Here is a 23,211-nt window from a genome sequence, read left to right on the forward strand (position 1 = left end):
AAAAACGCATTCAAGACGATTTTTGCTTCCACGGGTGCTGCCCGGAGGCAGTGGGAGTCCCAAAGACTGCTGTCTCCTCCACACAGACCAGCCAGGCTGGCAGCCTCTGATTGAGGCACGCATCAACATGGAGACACAGTATTAAGGGGTTGCAATGCAGCTTTTCCAATCCGCTGCCGTGCCCTTCCCACTAGACCAGGTTGGTAAAGGGTGTCTCCCAGCTGGCTTTGAACAGTTCGGGGGATGGTGCATCCACAAACCTCCCTGTGCAGCCTGTGCCAGTGCCTCAACCCCCTCACAGTAATCAAAGTTTCCTCCTCATATCCAACCTCAGCTGCCTCTCCATCAAATTCCAGCCATTCCTCCTTGTCCTGGCACTACAATTGTTGATGAAGGATCCCTCCCCAGCTCCCCTGTGGCCCCCAGATAGCGGGTGTGCTGTGAGGTCTCTGCAGACATGACATTGGGAATGTGCCACCACAGAGCTCCCCATCCTGCTCGCCAGGCAATGGGAATGCTGGTTTTTCCTTGACGTGCAGGGAAGGCTCCCCGTTGTCACAGGGCAGCCAGGTATCCCTGTGGTCCAAATGAACAGCAATTCAAAGTATAATTAAGAACAGCAGCCTGAATTCACTTGCTGTCTCTTACCCTCTTGCTTCTGCCTTGCCACTTACACTGATTCAGCTAACTGGAAAAACTAACTAACCCAGAGGGAAAACAAAACAAACAATAAAACCAACAAAAAACACCAACCAACCAAAACCAAACAAACACCCCCCCACCCAAAACCCCAATGTTTTCCTTACTGGATCAACAAACTGAACCAGCTCAGCTGAGGGACAGAGCAAATCCCTCATGGGCTCCCCAGGACGGGGCAGAGCAGCCAGATCAGCTCCCCTCCTCTTCTAAACCCACAGTCAAGCTGCAAGAAGGGCCCTTGTTAATGCTTCCCACAGCCTGGGAAATTGGGCATTCCCTATGCCTCAGCGTAACACAAACTTATTCCATCTAAAGAGCTTGGCCTCTGCCAGGCTTATCCTGCCCAGTTCATGGAGACCTTCCAGGTGCTGCCCTTCATCTGAGGGCACACATGTTTTTATCATGTTAGGTCCTTACCTACATGTTCATTTTTCAAGGACCAGACTTGTTGATAACATTTAAGGTCTACTTGCAGCACAAAGGTTAGGAGGAAGCAGATCTGTTCTGTTTCACTTTGCCAGGCTATACCAAACAGCGTATCACACATTTCTCCTTTTCTTATAAGGACCTTTTAAAAGCCTGGCTATGAAGCCCCAGTTACTGTGATTTTCTTCACAAACCACATCAGGATAACTTGATGCTTACAGAGGGCCTTTGCCCTTCCGCAGGTGAGCACAGCTCCATTGGGAGCCTCCAGAGTCTCTGCTATCAGCACCATCGGGAGCCAGGGTTCTTAGGTAATCCCCAAACTGGAGCCAGGTGCACCCAGACTGAATCAAGGAGGTAGAAAGCCACCCCCAATTTTGGCCAGACAAAACAAGCAACCTTTACTCCAGCTCTAAAACCACCTTGCCTGGGCAGGGCACAGTGTGCTGTCCTTATCTCAAAGTGTTGACGAGGCACCTCAACTTTCCAACCAGCAGCCAGCAACTAACACAGGAAAACACCAAAAAACGGAGCTTTGTGAAGAATATTTAAAAGGAGGTTAAGTAAGACTGTCTGGAACAGGATAGCTATTTCAGCAGGCAGGGTGTTTTTTCTTCTGAGAGCTGAAGGACAGGGGGAAGGAAGAAGTAACTTGTAGCTAGCAGGTTCTACCCCCAATCTGTTATCGTTTCAGGCTAGCCCAGGTTTTCCTGGAACTTTGCCCATTCCCATTGATTTGGGACCTCTTTTTCTCTCTCTCAAGCACACAGCATATAACATTTGACTATAACAAATTGTGTCCATTGCTTAACTCTCCTGGTCTAGCCATACTGTCTGCTAGTTTCCTCACTTAAAAATGGAATTAAACAAAATAAAGCAGCATCAAGAGTTCAAGCACCAGCTGTCTGCTGTGGGTGTTTGGAAGAGTGGGAAACTCCAAAGGATATCTCAGCCTCTTGGGACCAGCCCAGCTCACAGATGCGAGGTGCAGCCACCAGCCACTGTCTGCCTACCACCTTCTGCTTTTGCTGAGCTTCTGCTGAGATTTGCAGTTTTTCCCGAAGGTAAACCTCACAGATAAGGTACCAGATGAGGCTTCTCAGGAAGGATCATGGCTTGTGACATGCAGCTGAGTCACTTGGCTGTGGCTGAGGGAGAAGGAGGCCCTCCCCAGCCTAAACTTGGTTTTTAGCCCCATTTTCTGGGAGACATATGCTCTGCATGGAGAAAGTGAGTAGGAAGAGCTCAGAAAGCTGCAGCCAAGTGAGAGACTTTCCTGAAGCTAAGCACATGACTCACTTTCCAGCTGCCTTCCCTACCAACCAGTTGGACTGGGCCAGCACCAGAGCCCGGCTAGTTTTGATGTTCAGTTTTGTCCTGCCTACAGCACACAAATTCCTTCCACGTCACCTTGCCCTTCTGGCACCCAATTCCAGCCTTTTCATAAGCGGGGCACGTGAGGAATCTCTGTTTGGCAACCCCGGGAGGCCAGCCAGAGGCCCCTGCAGGCTCTGGTTTTGCAGCCAGCTCTGCAGAAGAAGTGTTCTATTTGCAAAAGAAAAAAACCTAAAACAAGTGAAATAAATAAAAAGAGGCATTTTCCGCAGCAGCCTGGCTTTCAGGCTCGTTTGCATTTCCACTCAGACTGCAGCAGGAGGAGGAGGAGAAGCAAAGCCAGCCACAAATTACAGCCTGACAGCCTCGTGCAGAGCCCTGAACACGTTTGAAGTTTATTCCAGCCCAAGAGCAGCCGTGCTGTGATTCACCAAATGGTTTGGCTTGTGGGTCCCACTGGAGTGCGGACAGACACCCACACACACCCATCCTTCCTCACCACTAACAGGCTGCAGAGAAATAGCTCCTGCTCTGACATTCTTCCCAGAGCAGAAAGCACCAGAGCATGTTCCAAATGGGATGGCAGTGCTGCAGGGACTGCATCCAAGGGCAGAGCTGCAGCTCAGCAACACCGGCAGCAGCCAGGGCACACGGGATCTGTCCACTCCTCCTGGCACACACACAAAAAGAGAAACAACCAAAAAACACAACCCTGACCCACAGAAACAGATGGTTCTGGACTGGATCAGGGGCCTGAGGGTGCAGAGAGCAGCACATGATGGGCCAGCTGGGCTGTAAGAGCAAGACTACAGTAGCTTCAAAGTGAAAGAGAATAGTTTTAGGTGAGATGTGAGAAAGAATTTCTTTCCTGTGCGGGTGGGCATGCGCTGGCACATGTTGCCCAGAGAAACTGGGGCTGCCCCATCCCTGCAACTGTTCAAGGCCAGGTTGGACAGGGCTTGAAGAAACACAGTCCAGTGGAAGGTGTCCCCAACCCATGGCAGAGGTTTGAAACAAAATGGCCTTCAAGGTCCCATCCAGCCCACACCATGCTGTGATTTTATGACCCTACACATTTTCAGCCTCTCGGTCCATGGCATCAGCACAAACAACCACTCACTGCTGAGCCCAGTGGCTGATGTGGCTTTAGGAGTGATCCCTTCCTCTCCCCAGGCAGTTTTTTGCCTGGATCAGGGACGCCTGTGGCACAGCACAGGGTGAAAGCATGGAGGACCATCCCCCTTTGGCAGCCGTGCCACAGCAGAGCTCTCAATTAATGCTGGCATGGTCACAGGCTGCATTCCTTCCCACGTTCAGCTGAGCCACAACTTAATTATCAAAAGGGGTCACATCAAGTACACTGGATTTTCCAAGCAAAGCATAACATAAAACCTCAAATCACTGCAGCTAATTCTCATTTCAGTATTTCCTGGGTCAGCTGTCACAAGTTGTGCATTTTAGTTACAAGCTGTGTTTTGTTTCCTGGTTTCCTCAGCATTTTAGGTACTACTTACTAGGATTAAACTCCTGTTTCAAGGCAAACCATATCCCAAGGCAACTGATACTTCAAACCAAGCAGATCAACACAAAGAGCATCAGCAGCCATAAAAGCTTTGCCCTTGTGAACCAGGATTTCTGACCAGCTCTAGCAAGGTCTGGAACATTAACAGAGTTGACAGAAAAGCAGATGATTCCTCCTAAATACAAGGGAATCAACAGTGCAGCACCAGCTCATCAATGTTTTAAAGGATATGCACCAAGATGCAGAATTCTGTTCCTGCTCCCATTGTGTCATCTTGTCAGGGTCAAAAGCAGTAAGATTGCAGCCAGATAAATCTCTGCCACAACCTTTGAAGCAGGGTTTCTTTTTATAAATGTAAAGTAATATGTTCCTCTAAATCCTATTTAACCCAACCCCCCCAAAAATTTAGAACCTATACATCTATGTTATCCAGGAAGAAAACAAACAAAAATGTGTAATAGATTTTAAAATATATTTCAATACAAATATATAAAACAAAAAGTATATACAAAATATATACAAAATACAGAGATGAGATACTTTCATTCGGTCTTAGCTTTGCAGGTTTTCAAGGATTACACTTAGAAGCTTTTTTTTTTTTCTTTTTTTTTTTTTTTTTGCACTTAGGGCTCTTTCAGCCATGGAGGTTATTGCCATCCAGTGTTTTCCATCTGCTGTGAGTCATTTGGACTCACACAGAAGTGATTAGATAATCACGGGACACCAGGAGCTGTGGCTTTAAGGAAAAGCACCAAGAATTACAGCTTTTGCAGGAAAAATAAGAGCTGGCAGAGAACAGCTACAAAGGCTGCTGTAAGGAACTGGGCTGAGGAAACACACCCACCCCCCCCAACTTTCTTCACACAGTTTCCTTCTCTGTTGAAATACTCATTTTCTCTTCCTCCATTATCCAAAGCAAAAAGGAAGGGGCTAAATAGAGCCTATTATTTGGGGAAGAAGGTACAAAACAGAAGAGTTTGGACCAGAAATAAAAGCCCAAGTAAGCTGTCCTCAAAACTTTGGACAAGCTAAGAGCTAATTGTGTAGGAAAGAGAGAAGGAACAGAAGATCATGTAGTTGAATATCTTAATAAATAGCCTGAGAAGTCAGGCAGCGAAGACTGCTTTCCTGCTCACTGGATCTGTGCTATTGCAAGGTCTACAGTTCTTTTTTTAGGTCACAAAAAGCATGAGGCAGCACCTCCTCACATGTGATCTCACCTCAGCTGCATGCTCATGGCTCAGGACTTTTAAGCCAGGCTCTGGATTTCACTGAAGTTTGCAGCAGCAGCCAGTCACTGTGGCCAAAAGTGGCACGGGTTGGGATTAATCAAAGTCACAAGGCCACAGGGGAGAAGTGGCAAGTGGCTCCCACCACAAAGTCTTTCTTCATCATACCAGTGGATACAGCCCACACCCAGAGTCGTGGGCATCTGAATAGCTGCTCTCTGGCCTCTTCCATAAAAGGACAAAAATACAGCCAGAGACTCAATCTCTTTCTTCCTCTGTCCCAGCTAAGTCTGGGATTTTAACCGTTTGGAGCCAGTTGCCCAGCATAGTGTTCATCCTTTGCTTGCTTTAAGTCTGACACGCATCCCAGAGCAAACTTCCTGAGCCTCTTCTAGGGTTTCTTTACCTTCCAGTTTCATAAAGCAAAAGCTTTTCACTCCAGGAAAAGCTTCACTCCAGGGGAAAAACCCACCAGGACTGTGGCACAAGGAGGGCAAACATCTATGATTCAATACCTTTGGATTTCACAAGAGGATTCCCCGGAGTAACCTCCTTTCCTGTGTCCTTCCCACTGTTCTCCCAACAGCAGCTGGGGAAACACTGGAGCATCTCCTCAAAACAGCAAACACAGGCAATAGAGATGCTTTATGAATTCCATGGGCAGTGCTGACTAATGAAGTATTGGCAGCCTGGTTTTCCATGGCAGTCACAGTTTCCATGATTATCACCTCATGTGTGTCTTTACACTTGCTCTTCACAGGAAAAAAAAAATCAATAAAGGCTTATTTTCACCCTCAGTTTGTTAATCCTGGCCCTAAGAAAGTCAGCATCGTGTACCCACACAAGCTCAGCTACTGCCAGGAAATAGCTGGAGCAAAATTCACCATTCTGCTGAGCTTCATTTGCCATGGTGAACGTCAAAGGAGAAACAAAACCCTTCTTATCCTTCCTCAAGGAAGGGCAGAGAGGCGTAGGAGTTAGCATTCAACCTTGGGCACTGCCACCCAGTCAGCTGCAGAGCAAAAGCATGGCTGAGCCCATGGAAGAAAGAGGAGGAAAAAAAGGCAAAAGCCCATTCTGTGGAGAGCAGCTAATGGCATTCCTGGCTTAACACACTGGGTCACACTCAGCACTTGTGGAAAGACAGGAAGAAAACCCAACCCAAAACACCTCAGGCGTCTACTACAAACCTGCTGAAAAATAACCAATCCCCGTTTCCCCTCACTAGGCCACTGCAACTGCCTTTTAAAACTTATCCAACAGCTGCTTCCCCTCAGGTTGTAATTCTCATTCTCAGCTGCAGCTGGTCTCTCTCTGTGCTCCTTTAGTGGGACAAGGTTCAGAACCATGTTCTGTCCTTGCTAGCAGATCTGCGAATGAGATTTAATTAATCCTGAGAGATTTGGAAACTGTTTTTTCCATAAAAATGAGGATTATCAGGTTTGAGCTGCTCCTATTTCACAGGGAAGCTTAGAAAGCAAACAGGTTTTGCTCTTATTTGGTTTTCCTGTTGCTGCCTGGGGCAATCAGAAGATAACATGGAATTTGTAGTGATTTCTAGTAAAAGTGTTTGGGTTTCCCCAGATTGCTCTGAACAGCTGTTCCAGTGACAGCCTCCCTGCTTGCAGCAATGGTTTCTCTTACAAGTGTCCTCTCAAAGCAGGTGATCTTGGTGGAGCTCATCCTGCTCTCTCCCTGAAACCCATGGGTTCTATAGCAGGAGAGTCCTCCCCTGTGTCATGCACCAGCTCTCATTCCACAATGCACCTTTCAAATGAGACCCACCACAACTAGAGCAGCCGAGGTGGAGAAGCAAGTTCCAACCTTCCAGGCTGCCAGGATGCACCAGTGCCATTTCCTAGAGGTAGATCCTCCAGAGGTCCAGCTGCAGGTCTTGGCTGACCCTGTGGACATCCCAGTGAATTCCCAAGGCTTCTGGGCAGATACTTGTTCTCTGCCCTTTATCTGCTCAGGTGCTTTCGTTTCAGATTCTTTTTTGGAAAGACCCTTCTCTGTTATGAGCAAGGCTCCAAAGGTCCTGGTGTCCTCATTGTGTGTAAAGCAGGATTTGGTTATCACCAAGCTAGAAAGGTCTCCAGGCAGAGATGGTATCTTCCCTTTGTAAACAGGCCACAAGGTTAAGCATGACTTTAGGGGATTGTCAGAAGCCACCCAGGGGCTGAGTAGTGTTCACAGTGGAACTGTTGCACTGCTGAGCTGGCGCTGGAAGGGGCTTCCCTGCTGCCCATCACACCCTGGCCACACATTCCTGCTTCCTCCCTGCCGAGGGACAGGCTGACCCTAAGTAGACCTGATCAGCTCCTGATCTAGCCAGATCAGGAGAATCAGGGGAATCCAACTCTAAACTCCCCCTGCAAAGGAAAGGCAATAAAAGATAATATTACAGGCTCACTTTGCTGCAGGTCTCACAAAGGGAGGGAGAGGGAACTTGTGTCAGGGACAGAAAGAGAGCACAGGATGGTCCTTCCCCCACACTGGGTGGATTTAAGCATCCCATGAAATGGCAGGACAACAAAAAGTTGGGATACAAATAACACATTAGGGCAAGGAAATAAGCTGCACTAATAAACCTCACTGATGAAAGCATTCAGCATGAGGAACCTCTTCCAGCCTAGGGTTTCTGGAAGGTTTCATCAACGTCTGAGAACATCTTGATAAAACCCCACCATTCCATAAACATCTTGACACCAAGGGTTTGGCTTAGATATTAATAAGTCACTGGTGCCAGAATTTATTTCCATACTCTTAAGATTCGTGATATTCTGGGTGAGGAGCAGAAGAGGACAGCCTGCAGCAGGGACCACACTTTGGTCTGTGCCTGTGGCCCTGTGTGGCGCTTCCCAAGTAAAACCAAGTGGGCACTCTGGTTGAATAACTCAGCACCTGAGTCACTCCTCAGGTTTTCTGGGTGCTCAGAACTTTCCACTACAAAGTGGTTCTCACTTTCTTCTATTTGGAGGTGAGAGAACGAGACAAGTCACAAATTTGCAGGCATTTCCTCTCCCACTGAGGCCCAGAGCGGGTAACTGCTGCCATTTAGCACAAGCAGCTCCTTTTGGCTGGGGTTTTCTCTTCACATACAGGCTGCAAAGAAAGAAAAGGAGCTATACTTGGTTTATCCTAAATAGAGCTCCCTTCCTTAAATGGTGTGTTGGGAAAGTGGGTTGGTCAGATGGGGAGTTTTCATGTCTGTAGAAAGCAGGGAAACACGGATTTTGCCCAGCTGAGGATGCTGCTGACCTCACTGAGATGCTGACAGCCACATGATGGCATTTTTTTCCCTGCAGGGCTGCTCCAGAGCCAATGACACTGGTACAAATGCACTTGTAGCCTGCACGTGATCCCCCCTCTCTTCTCATTTGCCTTTTTTCCTCCATGGCAGAAGCTTCAAAAGCCGAACCAGAAAGCACAAGGCTTCCTGCTCACCTGGGAGAGCAGCAGACTGGCCTTGCTGGGATAGGGGACATCAGAGGCTTTTTCTACTGGTGTCACTACTTTAAGGTTTCCCAGCCTTTCTTCTCAACAGAAAACCCCCTGGCTCAGCTGCTCTCATCATGTCAAAAGTGAATCTTTTCTGTTGCAGGTTTGGAAAGCGTTTGCGATGATTAAAAATAAACCAACTTCTTTATTTCACCCTCAACACTTCTAGAGAAGCGGAACTGAAAAAGGAACAGAAAATGAGGTGCAGGGTCATTTGAAGACTCTGCAGATGTTTGTGGGGGCTGAAGGAGGCAGTGAAGGAAGGGTGAGTGGAGCTCAGTCAAAAGCACATCAGTTGTCAGCACCTCCATTCCCACTGAGCTCCCACCCTCATTATGAGGGCTTGTTTTAATTACACCTGCTGTGAAAGTGGGGGAAAGATCCACTGAAAGTCTCTCTGGAGAGCTCAAATAATAGGATGTGCTGAGGCTGTACAGGCCAGGAAAACGAACATGAGAAATCAGCCATGTCCAGAAAGTGGACAAGTATCAGTTCTCTGTGGAGAGCAGAACTCCTTCCTCGGGTGCTGAGCAGACAGCAAGTCCTGCTGGCTTAGGGACAGCCCTTTTCACACTGTTTGCTGGCTGTCATCCCCCCCAGCCCCTGGGTCCTGTTGCCAGGGCCACTGTTCGGGCTTGCTGCCCTCTTTGGGCAATTTGCTTTTTCTTCTTCGATGGCAACACTGTCCCCTGGACAGCTGATGCACCAGGGCTGTGCATCATGGCCTTGGGTCCAGGGGGGCTCAGCAGAGGTCCTGAAACAGGAACAGGCACTGCCGTGGGAGACAAGGGTTAGACAGGGAGCAAACAGGAGCTTTTTTGGGTTAATCCGTAGAAGAGATGGGGAAGGAGGAACAGAAAAAGCAGATGTGGGGTCTGGCAGCACTCACTTTCCCCCTCCAACCTGCAGGGCCAGGAAGCATGGGGGGAGCTCAGCTCCCTGCGAGAGGAACCCTCCAAACCCCCAAGGCAGCCCTCGCTCCTGTCAGGGCTGCAGCTGTGAAACTGGGACTGATGCCTGCAAGGCTGACCTGAAACAGAGACTGGACAGAGCTAATGAGAATAAAGTAGGTATTTATTGAAAGGCCTCCAGGATCCACTTTGGGCAGGACAGGGGCCTAACCAAGGCTGCACCCAGAGTCTACTAAGAATCACCACACACCAAATGGCTGATCAGTCACGAGGTCTTACATTTTTATCAGTTTTGGTCTATTTGCATATTGGGGTTTAATGGTCCAATTACAGCTTCAGGTTGTGAGGTCTCATCCTTCTGGTTTTGGATTTGTTTTGTCTACCTACCCTGTGAAGAGAGCTTACTGGCACTTAATATGAGGCTCAGAACTACATCCCTAGGCAACACAGAATCTGCAAATATGAAAGCTAAAGCTTAAGGCATCAGGACCAGTTCGGGAAGAGGCGAGGGGGCGGCGGGCGGTCGGCAGGTGGCAGCAGGAGCGCGGTGAGAGGAGCAGCTGCAACCCAGGACTGAAAATGCGGTAAGAACACGGGGTTTCCAAGCTTGGCTTTTTTACAGCCTTCTTTGGCGTAGGACCCATCAGCGGCGGAGAGGGTGGAAAACCCCGTTGATGGTTACAAGGAGAGAGGTTTCGCAGTAGGAGGGAATAGAAGTGTTTAATTATTCATAGAAACATAAAAACGACAGGCAAAAACCCAAACAAACAACCAAAACCACCAAACAAACAAAAAACCCTAGAAAAGTTTCAGTTCTCAGTTCTGCACTCCACAGGAAAAGCAAGGCAACCTTGGCACAGAGGATGGAAACTCATTTATGAGGTTTATGCGGGAAGGTTCAAGAGGAAAAGTCCAAGGACAGGTGGATCAGTGATTAAAAATGGCATTCAGCCCTTGGAAGACAACGAGGATTTTCACACTGTCACCCTCCTGATACCAGCCCATAGCCGGGGACTCTTTAGAGCTCTCATTAAAGCACTGAAAGTGCTGTCCTTGGCAAAGCCTGGTGCAGGTTATGGGAAACTGGAGCCCCTGAGATGGCTGGGATGCACACACCCACATACACCCTGCTCCCAGCTCCGGGGTGATACACCCACACCCTGGCACTGACATGAACCTGCTCCCTCTTCAGAGGGTGAGGGAAATTGTTACTTATTGTTTATGATCCACAGGGAATTTCCTTTGGGAAAAGGAAAAGAGGAGGAATTTAAAAGTCTTCTGGCAATAAATTGCGACCTTTAGGGTTTTCTATTCTCACACTCAGCATCCACATGAGGCATTTTCTTTTAAACAAGCTTTGGAGACTCAAAAAGGTGCAGAAATAGCAAGGCTTTATTATGCCAAAGGAAAGCTCAAGTTAGCCTGTCCCCCGAGGATCAGGAGATTTGCTTTTTACTCTTACCATCCCAAAGGGCTTTAGATAATATAGCGGGGGAAAAATGGTTGGAGCTAGGTGATCTTTTAGGATTTTCCCAACCCAAACCAGTCTGCAACTCCCTGATATCTTCCTACATTTATTTTGCATGTTTTCCCACTGCTCCCAGCAGATGAAGCCACTGGTGTTCAAAAGGTGTGGAAGTGGTTTGGGACATGAATCAGTCCTGCTGCTCATTGAGTTAGATGTTTTTAAAACTGAAAAGATGATATTGTGCAATAATCTGTGAGGAAGACTTAGTCCCCTAGAGATCACCTCACTTTTAGCCCTCAAAAATTCATTTTGTTCTCTACAGCTTAGCACAGATTTTACCATAAAAAAACCCTCTGACTACCTCTATCTTATCCCCAAAATGTTCATTCTCTCCTTGACAGATTGCCTGCATTTTACCACTAAAAAAACCCCTGCTGATTACCTCTTGATTATTGCAAAAATGTCATTCTGTCCCCTACAGATCATCTCAAAGCTTACCCCCAAAATATTCGCTGTGCCTTACAGATCACCTAAAGTTTTCTAGACAAAATGTTTTCCTACCTGTTGATTACCTTATTTTTAGGTAAATTCGAGGTTGATTACCTCATTTGAGGTTGATTATCTCAATTCATTCTCTTCCCTACAAACTAACTCGAATTTCCATACACCCCCCCCCCCAATTTGTCTCCCACAGTTTAAGTAGATTTTACCACCCAAAACCCCCAACTGATTACCTCTATTTTGTATCCAAAAGGTTGAAGCAGATCCTGTGAGGTGGGACAATGGTTTTTATCATGCCAATGTCCTAGGCAGCTGCTGACCTGGTGCTAACAGAGGAAAGACCAGCGGAGGCTTTTTAAAATTGAAGTCCGACCTGGTCACTGCCACATCACCAACTTGTGGTGAGGGCGTAAAACCGGCAGCAGATGCCTTTATTCCCCGAAAACCCAGAGCATCCTGGTTGCTATAGAGACACGTCGCCCTTTCCTTGCTCCTGATGTCGTTCTGGGGCTGCTCCTTTGCCTCCTCCCGCACGCGTGTGCACGCCCCTGTGCAACACGGGGAGCGAGGAGAGAAGCGTCTCTGTTATCCCTGGGGAGGAGGAATGGGCAAGGAAGGGAATGTGATCCCTCAGGTAGTGAAGGGTGGAGGAAATACAGCTCTCTGCCACTTCCGCCGCCTCTCTCGGCAATGTGAGGGGTGGAGGAGACGCTTTGTTCCTCCCCGTGCCAGCTTTATTATTGATGAAGCGGGAGGGTGATCTCTGTCCCGAGCCCCACGTGTGCATGCAGAGCAGGAGGGAGCACGGCCCGGGCTCAGGCTGTGCCCCACAGCAGGGAAAGGACCCTCCTCTGCTCCTGCCACCCCCGGGACTGCCACAAAAGCATCCTACAAACACTGTGACATCCCACTAGTATGGGTCTTCAGCTGCCCAGCAGCCTCTCTCTGCTCTCATCCCAAAATTATTTACATGTCAGGGTTGTATTTTTGCCAAGATCTTTGCCCACAGAATCCGAGGCAGAATGCCCTGTTCCAGTTGAAATAACAAGCGAGGAGAGGAGAGGAGAAACATTAAAAGTGTCTCAAAACCCCACAAAACTCCTGTGGTGTGTGGCCAGCCAGACTTATTTGCTCTTTTATGACATGATCAACCTGACAGCTTACACAGGCCTGATCCTGCCAGCCCTGGGTTTGCCTCATCTGGGCAGAAGATGCCCTTCACCCCAGCTCCATCAGCAACTCTGCAGAAGCCAAAGCCCTGGAGTTATCAGAGCTATCCTGCCTATCTACAGCTGGATTGCAGAGCCACTGGCTGTGGGTGCCTGCTAAAACCAGGAAAAGGAAGGAAGGAAGGAAGGAAGGAAGGAAGGAAGGAAGGAAGGAAGGAAGGAAGGAAGGAAGGAGGGGTCACACCCAGGCTTTCCTGCCTTGCATTTTTCGTACCAGCTGTGCCACCAGGTGCCGGCACTCTCCATGCAAACCCATCCCCATCACCTTGGCTCACAGGAGGCCACTGAGGAGCGATGAACAATGTCAGTCATCACACTTAAATGCCAAGGAAACTTGCATTTTGCTGTCTATGCCACATGCGTAGCAGAAAAACTATGCCAGGAATGTGAAAGAAGGCTTAAAGTTTTTATGGGGACTAGTTTTTTGGATCTCTCTCTGCTTGCAGAGTCAGATGTCTTTCAGCTCCCCAGTGTCTAACATTACAGAGCTCTGAGGGAGCTGGGTGAATTTCTGCACTTCAGGCAAAATATTAATTTCTGTAGGATTTAATGCTTCAGACCCTAAGGATGCCCTGCAGGGACAGTGAGAGCCAGTGTCCCCCAGTGCTCCTGGGCTGCTCCCAGTAGGATGCTCTCACTCCCTGCCCTCTTGGAGCATGGAGATGTGACCTCACCAGCACAGGACACTGCAGTGGGACCAACCTCCCCCCAGCTCCTGTATGGGGACAAAGTGGAGTTTGAGGAGAAAGGTTCTGACCTTTAAGCCAGTTTTAGCTGAGGATAACAAAGAGAAACCTTGCCACAAGGTGGTCACAGAGATGGAGCCAGGTTCCTCATATGATGGGATGGTGAGAGCCAGGACAGGAGAGGTTTGGAGTGGACAGAAGAAACAATTTCTCCAGTACGACAGTGAGCAAACAGACGTTGTACTAGTTCCATCCTTGGAGGTTTGCAGGATAAAGCCCTGACCACCGCAGTGTGACCCTGCTTTCGGCAGGAAGCCTACAGCCCAAATCCCCCCGTGGTGCCCGGGAGGGGACTCACCTTGGCCCAGATAGGACAATTTCGCGGGTTGTCTGTCACTTTCCCCCTTTCCCCACCCCAGCGCCCAGGCGGCCCCTTCCAGCGATCCCGAGGCTGAGGCCGACAACTCCCGGTTTCCCGGCGTGGCGTGTCGGGGCGGGGGCAGCGGGGGGCTTGGCCCGGGGACCCTGCCCGGCCCCGCCCCGGGACCCGCGTCCAGGCGCCGGGACCGCTCCTCCCGCCGCTGCCCCGGGAGGGAGGAAGGAAGGAAGGAAGGAGGGAGGGAGAGAGGGAGGGAGGGAAGAGGGAAGGGAGGGAGGGAGGATGACAGCACCGTGAAGAAAAGCAGGGGACCCGCTTCTCTCTCTCCTCCCGCACGGCAGGACCGGGCGAGCTCTCCCCGCGGAGCGGTCGCCGCCGGGTACGTGCAGCGTGGGTCGGGACCGACGGGGCCGGGGCCGGAGCGCGGCCGGGGTCCGGGACCGGCGCGATGGGCAGCGTGAGCCCCGGGGCGGGGGAGAGGATGGCGGCGGGGATCGGGTCTTTCCCGCGGGAGCGGCGGGGAGTTGCGGGAAGTTGGGCGTGCGAGGAGGGGCCGCAGCCCCGAGCTCTCCCCCCATCCCGGGCAGGGGGAGCGGGGCCGGCGAGGATCCCGGGGCTCGGTGGCCGCATCCCCCCGCGGGCGGCCCCCAGCTCCGCCGGCTCCTTTGTGCGCCCTCCGGCCTCGGCCGCTCCTTTGTCTCGGTGCAGGGCCCCCCGCCGCCCGCTCCCGCAGCGGGGCAGCGCCGGCGGTGCCTCCCCTCCTCCTCTGCCTCCCTCCCCTCGGCGGACTGCCGGATCCCAGCGCCCTGCCGCCCAAAGTCCTTCCAGCAGATGACTGCTCAGCAGCTCTCCCCGTGCCTTTCTGTCGGGGAAAAGAAAGAAAAAAAAAAAAAAAAAAAAAAAAAAAAAAAAAAAAAAAAAAAAAAAAATCGATGGAATAGGATGGAGCTCTGCGGCGGCAGCGCCGAGCCTCCGTCCGGAGCGGAGCGCGGCTGGGGCGACAGAAAGAGACTTTGGAAAAGGAGACTTTCTCTCAACCATCCTGGAGTTGCATCATCCGTCCTGTCAGCCCCTACCAGGGAGCACTGGAAAGTTCTTCGCACCCTTTCCCCTCCTGTCCCGGGGCCACCGGGGCACGCTGGCCCTCGGCCGGCTGCCGGCACCCGGGAGCCAGCGACATTTCTGCCGGAGCCGGGATTCTGACACCCTCACGGCCCCAGACGGGACCCGGATGGCATGGGGGTACCTTGGGAAGAAAAGGCCATCCCAGCAGAGTCCCCCCTCCGTGCCTGCCGGGATTTCAGCAGCTGCTCCCGGCCACACTGCGGAGAGCTGCCCACACCCCACTGCCTTTGCACCCTGGTGCCTGAAGGAAAGCATCTCCTCTTTCCACAGTCAACGATTTACAACAGTGCACCACGACAGGGATTTAACTCTTCAATTTTCCCACATCTGCCATGTTGCTTCAGCATACGGCTCGATTTCACACCCTCAGCCTCCCTGTGCTGACTCGAGCACGAGTCACTGTTCCCACGGCCAACATCCCTTGCCACCAGTCCCTTCTGCAGCCCTGGAGCGCTACAGACGCCTGTCTAAGGCTGGAAGGGGAGCAGAGGCGGGCACAGAGAGCGCGGTATCCCTGCTCTTGGGGTGGGTTTGGCGGAGGAGCTTCCAGGCGAGCGTGGAGCAGTGAGAGGAAGGAGTATGGGGCGGTGGGAGGGACCGTGGGCTCCGTGCCCCAAAGAAAGGGCTCATTGAAGCGTTTGCGGTTCCCAGCGTGGCCGGGGTCGGCCGGCACGCACAGCAGCCAGCATTGTGCCACCGGCGCCAGGAAAACGGGGCCGGGCAGTCCTCTCACTCGTCTTGGTGGTCTGCTCTGTAGCTCCCCTCGCTGCCCAGCAGTTCAGCCCATTCAGTCGCTTACCTTTGCTGCAGGTGGTGCTGCAAATCCCACCCCGCCCTGGCTGTGGCTTCCAGCGGGTTGGTTTCAAGGTTGAAGGTGTTTTAGGCGGGTCCTGGTCCAGATCCAACTCCAGAGGCTGGTCCTTCCTGGCAGATGCACGTGTTTTACCCCCAGGCCCAGCAGTGATGTCTCTGAGTCCCATCAGGTTCACCAGGGGCAGGAGCAGCAGCTCTCTTCTCTGCTGGGTCAGGAGAAAACATCTCTTTGGACACCACCAAGGTGAGGGAGAGAAAAGACTGGTCTGTCCTGGCCCATGAAGCCTGGTGCTGGTCCTGTCACATTACAGTGTGTTGGGACAGCTGGTCCCAACATTACAGTGCCCTCACCAGCCTCTACACCCCTTCTGCACAGTGGTTTTTGGGACAAAAGGAACAAGGGCAGCTCACCTGGGTCATCACAGAGAGCAGGTGGGACAGTAAAGGGTGGACAGGAGACAACCTCATGCACCTGGAGTTTGAGAGCGCGTGCAATGAAAGCAAAGTTGTTTCAGTGGTGCCTGCTTGTACCAACAACTGCTCCTGCTGCTGCTCCTGAGTGTAACCTCTGAGTCAGAATGACTTTCCATTCCCAGCTTTCTCCTCCAATGGGAAGGTTCCAGGCTTCAATTTGATGAGGCTTGTGACTATCCTTGGCAACTTCATAAACATCGTAGGAAGTGACTTATTTTCCCCTCTTTTTTTTCAGCTTGACTAGACATGTTTTTAACCAAAAACTACCTGCCTGGACAGGCTACTTAGCTGCGCCGCAGGGTAAACCGAAGCAGTGCTGTGCTTGTGCCATGCCTTGGAGGAGAGCCAGGGCCAGGATGGAAATTGCTGGGAGATGAAAGCAAAGTGGGAAGCTCTGGTGGCACGTTTCCCAAGTCCAGCCTCGGGAGGAAGTTGGGAGCGGAAATAGTTGAAAGAGTAAATAGAGAGGGTTTTTTTCCCCCAGGTTGCAGACAAAGAGCAAGCAGGGAGAGCAGATAAGCCCATGTTCTTTATCTCTTTGTTGTTCCTTCCACCCCTGTGTTTTGCTGGTCCAAGCGTCTGCTGGAAGCCTGATGAAGCTGGAGGCAATTAGTCAGAGCAGCAGCAGCACTGGGGGCAGCAAGCTCAGCCACAGGTCACTGTGGACTTCCATGGAGGGATGCAAGGGAGTGGATGGGGCTGGATGGACAGAAGGATCTCAGGCAGGGAGGGAACTCTTGCACGTGGATGCTTCATTGCCTTTCTATGTCCAGAGCTCAGTTGTTGCCTATTGAGTCACCAGAGGAAAATGTGACTTCATCCAGTCTCACCTCCAGCTGGCTGCCCCTGGCAGCCATAGGTGTCTTTCTTTCCTGGATCTCACCTGGTGGGGGTTCAGGACAGCCAGAGTCGGAGAATGAGAGCCCCAAGGCTTTGTGTAAGACCTTTGCTTTCCCAAAACTGAGCTGAAAACCCCTGATCTGCTCTTCCAGTCAGGCAGTCATGTGGAATGCCCTGCAGGAGGGTGACAGGAGCATCCCTTCCCTCCTTCCTCTCACAGGGCCTCTGCTCTTCTCACCCCACCTGCACCACCATCATGGGAACATCCATCCTATGAATCAACTTGCTCCAGTGGACTGTAATGATTTGGTGTCTCCATTATTGTCCAAGTCCTTCCTTCTTGCTGTGGCAAGATTCAGTTAACTTGCTGGTAGTGGTGGATCCCACCTGGGCAGATTTGCATGGGAGCAAATCCCCAACACCACCCAGAAAAGCTCCTTTTCTGGCTTTAACTCATCTGGGAAATCCATAAATCCTGTTATCATCTCCCCAGTGGGAATTGCAGCCATCCCTGCTGAATTGAAAAGCACATCCAGCCTGAAGGACAGGAAAAGGCAGGGAGCAGCATCTAAGCTGTGGTTGCTGCCATCCAGGGCATCTCAGTTTAGTGTTCCTGAAAATTATTCTGCTTTGTTTTGGGACATGGAGACCAAGAGGACACTGCCTGCTGTCTCCAGGGATGATGTCCATCCATCTGTCTGCCCTCACAGGTGCATTCCCCCGGAGTGGATGCTGGCAGGGCACCCTGGGGTGGCAGCAGGCTCCCAATGGTTCTCCTCATCTATCCCATCCCAACAGAGCCCTGGAGGGGAACATGCTGGGGACACAGAGCCCCTCTGTTCCCACTCACAAAGGGGTGCTTGTGGTTTGTGCAGTGCCCCAGCTGGGCTGCGCCTCACGGGCTCTAGTGAGGAAGAGCCTGAGGATGCCAAGTAGCCCCAAGCAGCCTCACCAGGTCACCCGTGTGTCCCCAGCCCCAGGGCTCAGCCCTGACAGGGCCCCCGCGCCTGTCACTGCCGCCCCGCGGGCCCAAGCAGGACGTTTGCAGCCGGCTGTTTGTTTAATGAATTTTGTCTGCCCCGGGCCTGTGGACGAGGGTTTTGCCAGCGCTGCCGGACATGGTTCTCTGTGTCATCCCTGTGAATAATTCCTGGTCTGTGGCTCATTTGTGGTCAGGCAGCTGGGGGTATTAGAGGGGGAAAACGCCGGGATGGCTGTGTCTGAGGAAGCGGCTGATGCCATCCCCTGCCCGTCCTTGCTGCGGGCATCAAGGGGACTGTCCCCAGCCCCAGGCGAGGGCAGGGATGCAGATCACCGCCCCTTGGGATGCCGTGACTCCGCCAGGCGCTGAGAGATGCGGCCGCACACCAAGGACTTTGTGTATTTGATTTTTCTCTCTCTCTCGCTTGCTCAAATACTCCGACAAGTCCTGTCATCGAGGGGGCATGGCCAAGGAGGGGGGATATGGGTGGTGGCTGGCGAAAGGCACCTGTCCCGGCTGCTGGCCTGTCCCCGAGGAGCAGAGTGATGACAAACTAAACTAACAGGGCTGTTGAACACACGCACACATACACACACACGTGTGCCGGGGATCTCGGTGCCGCTTGCTGAAAGAGGGGAGCTGGGGGACCCCTGTGGGAGGGTTCTGGGGCTGCCAGGGCTCTCCAGAATCCCTGCATCCCACTAAATCCTGAGTTTCCTAAGTTTCCTGGGTGCGTGGGTGTGGATGTCTCTTTTTAGAAAGTTTTGCTGGAAAGGAGATGGCTGGAAGCCAAGCCTCGGGAGCTGAGTAGTTTGCTGAAGCTGGGAATTCCTGGTCCTCACACAGAGGACTGGGAACCTGACAGGCTCGGGCGCTGCCCTGGCCGCAGGGCACATCCCACCCCTCCTGCCCATGCCCCCTCCTTCCCAGCCGGAGGGGCATTCAGCGAGCAGCACTAAAAAATGCACATTTTGGCCGAGCACGACGCGGAAGAGGTTGGGACGTGACGCAATGCCTGGCAGGGCTTCCCCGCTTCACGCTCTGCCAGGGGCTGCAGATACCGAGGCTTGGCCAGGGCATCTCCCCTCCAGCAAACCCCGGGGCCCCCTCAGGATGGGGCTCTGCCTGTCTCCCCTCCTTCACCCCAAAAGCAGGAGTGGGACGGGCTGCTGGAGTTGCGCTGGTGGAGCCAAGCCAAGGCTAAATAGACTTTCCCTGAGTCACCGAAAGTCTGGCCAACAAAGCGGGACGAGAGAACGGCGTCATCCACGCGGCCGGCCGGGCAGGTGGCAGGTGCCAACAAAGCTTAAGAGTGTAAATCTGCACACTGGGGACCTGCCCCAGAGCCCCAAACAGCAGCCGTGGCCCCCAAAATCTCCATCTGGAGTGTGGGTTTGGTGTAACTCAGAGCGGTTTCCAGCAACACCCCGATTCAGGCGCGGAAGGAAAGACCGGGGGCGGGTCTTTTCTGCTGGGCGATGCAAAGTCTCCTGCTTTTGCATCCCACACCAGGCAGCTGCACCATCATTTAAGTTTTTTTCTTTTTTTTTTTTTTGCAAAACCTCCCCCGGAGCATTCTATTCCCCGAGAGGCACTGGCAGCAGCAGTGTTTTCCGGCCTGCCGTCATCCCTGAAAACTCTCTGGGTTTCATTTTCGAAGCTCAGCAGCTGCTGCTGCCATGCTGGGGGAAGGCGGAAGCTGGGGCCCTACAGCGGAGCCTCCAACCTTCCCCTTTCCAGAGGTTGGGAGCCACAATGCACCAGAGATCCGGATGATCCAGGAGTTCTCTCGCTGGCAGCAGCAGGCTTTTGCCAGCGGGAAGCAGGCAGCTGTCGAGTGGCAGGGATTGGGTTCCAGTGTGGGTAGGGGTCGCTGGTGGAAGCGTGGGAAGGGGCCCTGTCAGGCAGATATACTTTGGGAAGAAGGAAGAGCAGCTGATGGGGCATTCAGGCAGCTGCTCCTCGAGGGGTGGGATGGAGCAGTAGGGAAGAGCTCCCCATTTTTTACTGCTCTTGTCAAGCCTTTGTCAGCCTCTGACCCTGCCTGCAGGGAACCACCATCATGCTGAGCCTTCTTCTCCCCACAGGCAGGGCTGACAAGGCCTTAGCCCAACACACCTTCCCAGCGTGCAGGAGGGACCTGTGTGTGCTCCCCATGGAGATCCGATGCGCTTTACCCCAGGATATCCGGGAGCTGCTGCACTGCTTGAAGATGAGGAGCAAGTATGCCATCCTGCTGGTCTTCGTCATCAGCCTCATCATCATTGAGAAGGAGAACAACTTCATCTCCAGGTAGGCAGTGGGCAGCTGAGCCACTCCATGGTTTGCAGCCCTCTCCCCCTGTCCCAAGCTCCTATGCAGCAGGAACCCCCCAAGTCCCCCTCCGGGATGCAGGGTGGTCCCGCTGTCCTCCAGGCTGGGCTGGGTCTCCCCACAGGGTGTCGGACAAGTTGAAGCAGTCCCCGCAGGCACTGGCAGAGGCCAACAGCACAGAGGTCATCCCAGGACTGGCCAAGAACAGCTCACTGGCCTCGCTGCAGGAGCTGGACGCTGCCTTCTCCCAGCTGAGGTCCCACCTGTACAACATCACCCTGCAGCTGGAAGGTGACGGGGACCCGGGGCCACGGCGGCACGTCCTGCTGATGGCCACCACTCGCACTGGCTCCTCGTTTGTTGGGGAGTTCTTCAACCAGCAGGGCAGCATCTTCTACCTCTTCGAGCCCCTCTGGCACGTCGAGAAGACGGTGAATTTCCTGTCAGGGGGAGCCAGTGCGGTGGGCTCAGCCTTGGTTTACCGAGATGTCCTCAAGCAGCTCTTCCTCTGCGACCTCTACATCTTAGAGAACTTCATCTCACCAGTGCCCGAGGACCACCTGACGCCCTTCTTGTTTCGGCGGGGCTCCAGCCACTCGCTGTGCGAGGAGCCCGTCTGCACGCCCAGCACCAAGAAGGTCTTTGAGAAGTACTACTGCAAGAACCGCCGCTGCGGCCCCCTCAACATCACGCTGGCGGCCGAGGCGTGCCGGCGCAAGCAGCACGTGGCCCTGAAGACGGTGCGCATCCGGCAGCTGGAGTTCCTGCAGCCGCTGGTGGAGGATCCTCGGCTGGACCTGCGCATCATCCAGCTGGTGCGAGACCCCCGCGCCGTCCTGGCCTCACGCATGGTGGCCTTCTCCGGCAAGTACGAGACCTGGAAGAAGTGGGTGTCGGAAGGGGAGGCTCCCCTGCAGGAGGAGGAGGTGCAGCGGCTGCGGTACCACTGCGAGAGCATCCGCGTGTCGGCGGAGCGGGGGCTGCGGCGGCCGGGCTGGCTGCGTGGCCGCTACATGCTGGTGCGCTACGAGGACGTGGCGCGGGCGCCGCTGCGGAAGGCGCGGGAGATGTTCCGCTTCGCCGGGCTGCCCCTCACCCCGCAGGTGGAGGAGTGGATCGGCAAGAATACGCAGGCTCCCCGCGACGGCAACGACATCTACTCCACGTGCAAGAACTCCTCGGAGCAGTTCGACAAGTGGCGGTTCAGCATGCCCTTCAAGCTGGCGCAGGTGGTGCAGGACGTCTGCGCCCCAGCCATGCATCTCTTCGGCTACAAGCTGGCCGGCAGCCCCGCAGCGCTGGCCAACCGCTCCTTCAGCCTGCTGGAGGAGGCACAGCCCGCCTGGGTCACGTAACGCGCGGGCCGACGGCGGCGGGGCGGAACGAGGGGCTGCGGCCATGCTCCCGGCCGGTCCGGAGACGACCGGTGGGTCCCTGCTCCCAAAAATGCTCCTCGCTGCTGCCAGATGGCAGCCCCAGGAGCCGGAGCGTGCTGAGCAGAGCTGGCCCCGGGTCCTGCAGAGCCTGAATGACACAATTTCCCCAGGAATGGGGAAATGGTAAGGGTGAGAGGTGGTGGAGTCGGCAACAGGGCCACCTCCCGAGCTTGAGGGTTGCATTGAGGAAGAGGAGGGTGACGGTAAGCAGAGGGGGACAGGACCAAGCACCTCTGCCCTGTCACCCTCCATGGCAGCTGGGACGGGGCAAGGACAAAATCCCTGTGGTGCCAGCAAGCACCCAGACCTCAGAGACCTTCTTGGTTTAGTGCCTTCATACACCAGCACAGACTGGAAACTGCCCACAGAGCCCTGGCTGGCACCTGGGCTACAACAAAATGAGGTGACTATGGTTTGGTGCTCTTCAAACTTGGTTTTGGAGGTTTGGGTTTATTTCCTTTTTGTCCCCGAGTATTTGCATACCAGGCAAATTTATTTATTTATTATGTGAAAAGGAGAGGGAGGCTGGTCAAGGAGCTAAGCCCAAAAATAAGAGCAGCACAACATACCACAAAGGGAGACACCCAGAACAGAGGTCACGTTTTAGCTGGAGACCACCACATGTCCTTCTGTATGATCTTGGGAGAGCCCCCAGGGACTGACAGGCTGTAACCCCCCCAGCCCCGGACTGCAAACTTCGGTGGTGCTGAAAGACAGTCAGACTTATCTGATTAAAAACAAAACCAACAGCACCGAGTCAAAAGCATCTCCTGTCTCCTTAGCATTGGTGGGCATCCCCTGCACGGGAGGGGCCCAGAAATACCTGCTAACAGCACTGGTGGGTGACCATACCTGGCAGAGGCTCGGGGAGTTCCAGGGTGTTTGCCATGTGCAGATGGTGACCCAGTGCCGAGCTGCCCCCTCCAATTCACATTTCATTAATTAAATGATAATTAAATGCCTATTTTTAGCCCTCTTTGTAGCTCATTCTTTTTCTCCCCCAGGTATTTGGGGTTATGGCAGCCACCTGAGGGAGAAGTCAAGCATTTCGGTGGAGAGTAGATGTCTCCACTTCAGGCTTGCCAAGGAGCCCAGAGGGGTGCCAGCAGCCGCATGTCCCCTTCTCCTCAACTAGAGATGTTGGCCAAAAGCAAAAATAAATAAATGAAACGAGGTGGCAGCTGGCCACAGCTGGGCTGCACTCTGCCGGCCGAGAGGAACGCGCTGGGGCTCCAGCAAAGGGCTGCGGCTGGGCTGAGCTCACAAACGCTGCGTTTTTGACCCAAGAGGGAGAACAGAGGCGGCATTGAGGAGCGCGGGGCCGGCCGGCGGGGAGCGGCCA

The 23,211-nt window shown here is 53.0% G+C and overlaps 1 protein-coding gene across 3 annotated transcripts; it reads left to right on the forward strand.

Moving 5' to 3' along the window:
* Nucleotides 1-14,162: 14,162 nt before the first annotated feature.
* CHST3 (carbohydrate sulfotransferase 3) lies at nt 14,163-21,788 on the forward strand (the record flags this gene model as incomplete). Of its 3 annotated transcripts, none has more annotated exons than XM_083865924.1 (3): nt 14,163-14,265; nt 20,208-20,412; nt 20,558-21,788. In XM_083865924.1, the coding sequence occupies 2 exons, from the start codon at nt 20,276-20,278 to the stop codon at nt 21,786-21,788; spliced, it is 1,368 nt and encodes a 455-aa protein (XP_083722050.1). The 3 variants fall into 3 exon arrangements, with proteins under 3 accessions (XP_083722050.1, XP_083722051.1, XP_083722049.1); XM_083865925.1 differs by having other exon boundaries at nt 14,172-14,265; nt 20,212-20,412; XM_083865923.1 differs by lacking the exon at nt 14,163-14,265 and adding an exon at nt 17,440-17,491.
* Between the last annotated feature and the right edge of the window lie 1,423 nt (nt 21,789-23,211).

The sequence above is a fragment of the Zosterops lateralis genome (assembly GCF_965231275.1).
Source record: "Zosterops lateralis genome assembly, chromosome: 8".
Lineage (NCBI taxonomy): Eukaryota > Metazoa > Chordata > Aves > Passeriformes > Zosteropidae > Zosterops > Zosterops lateralis.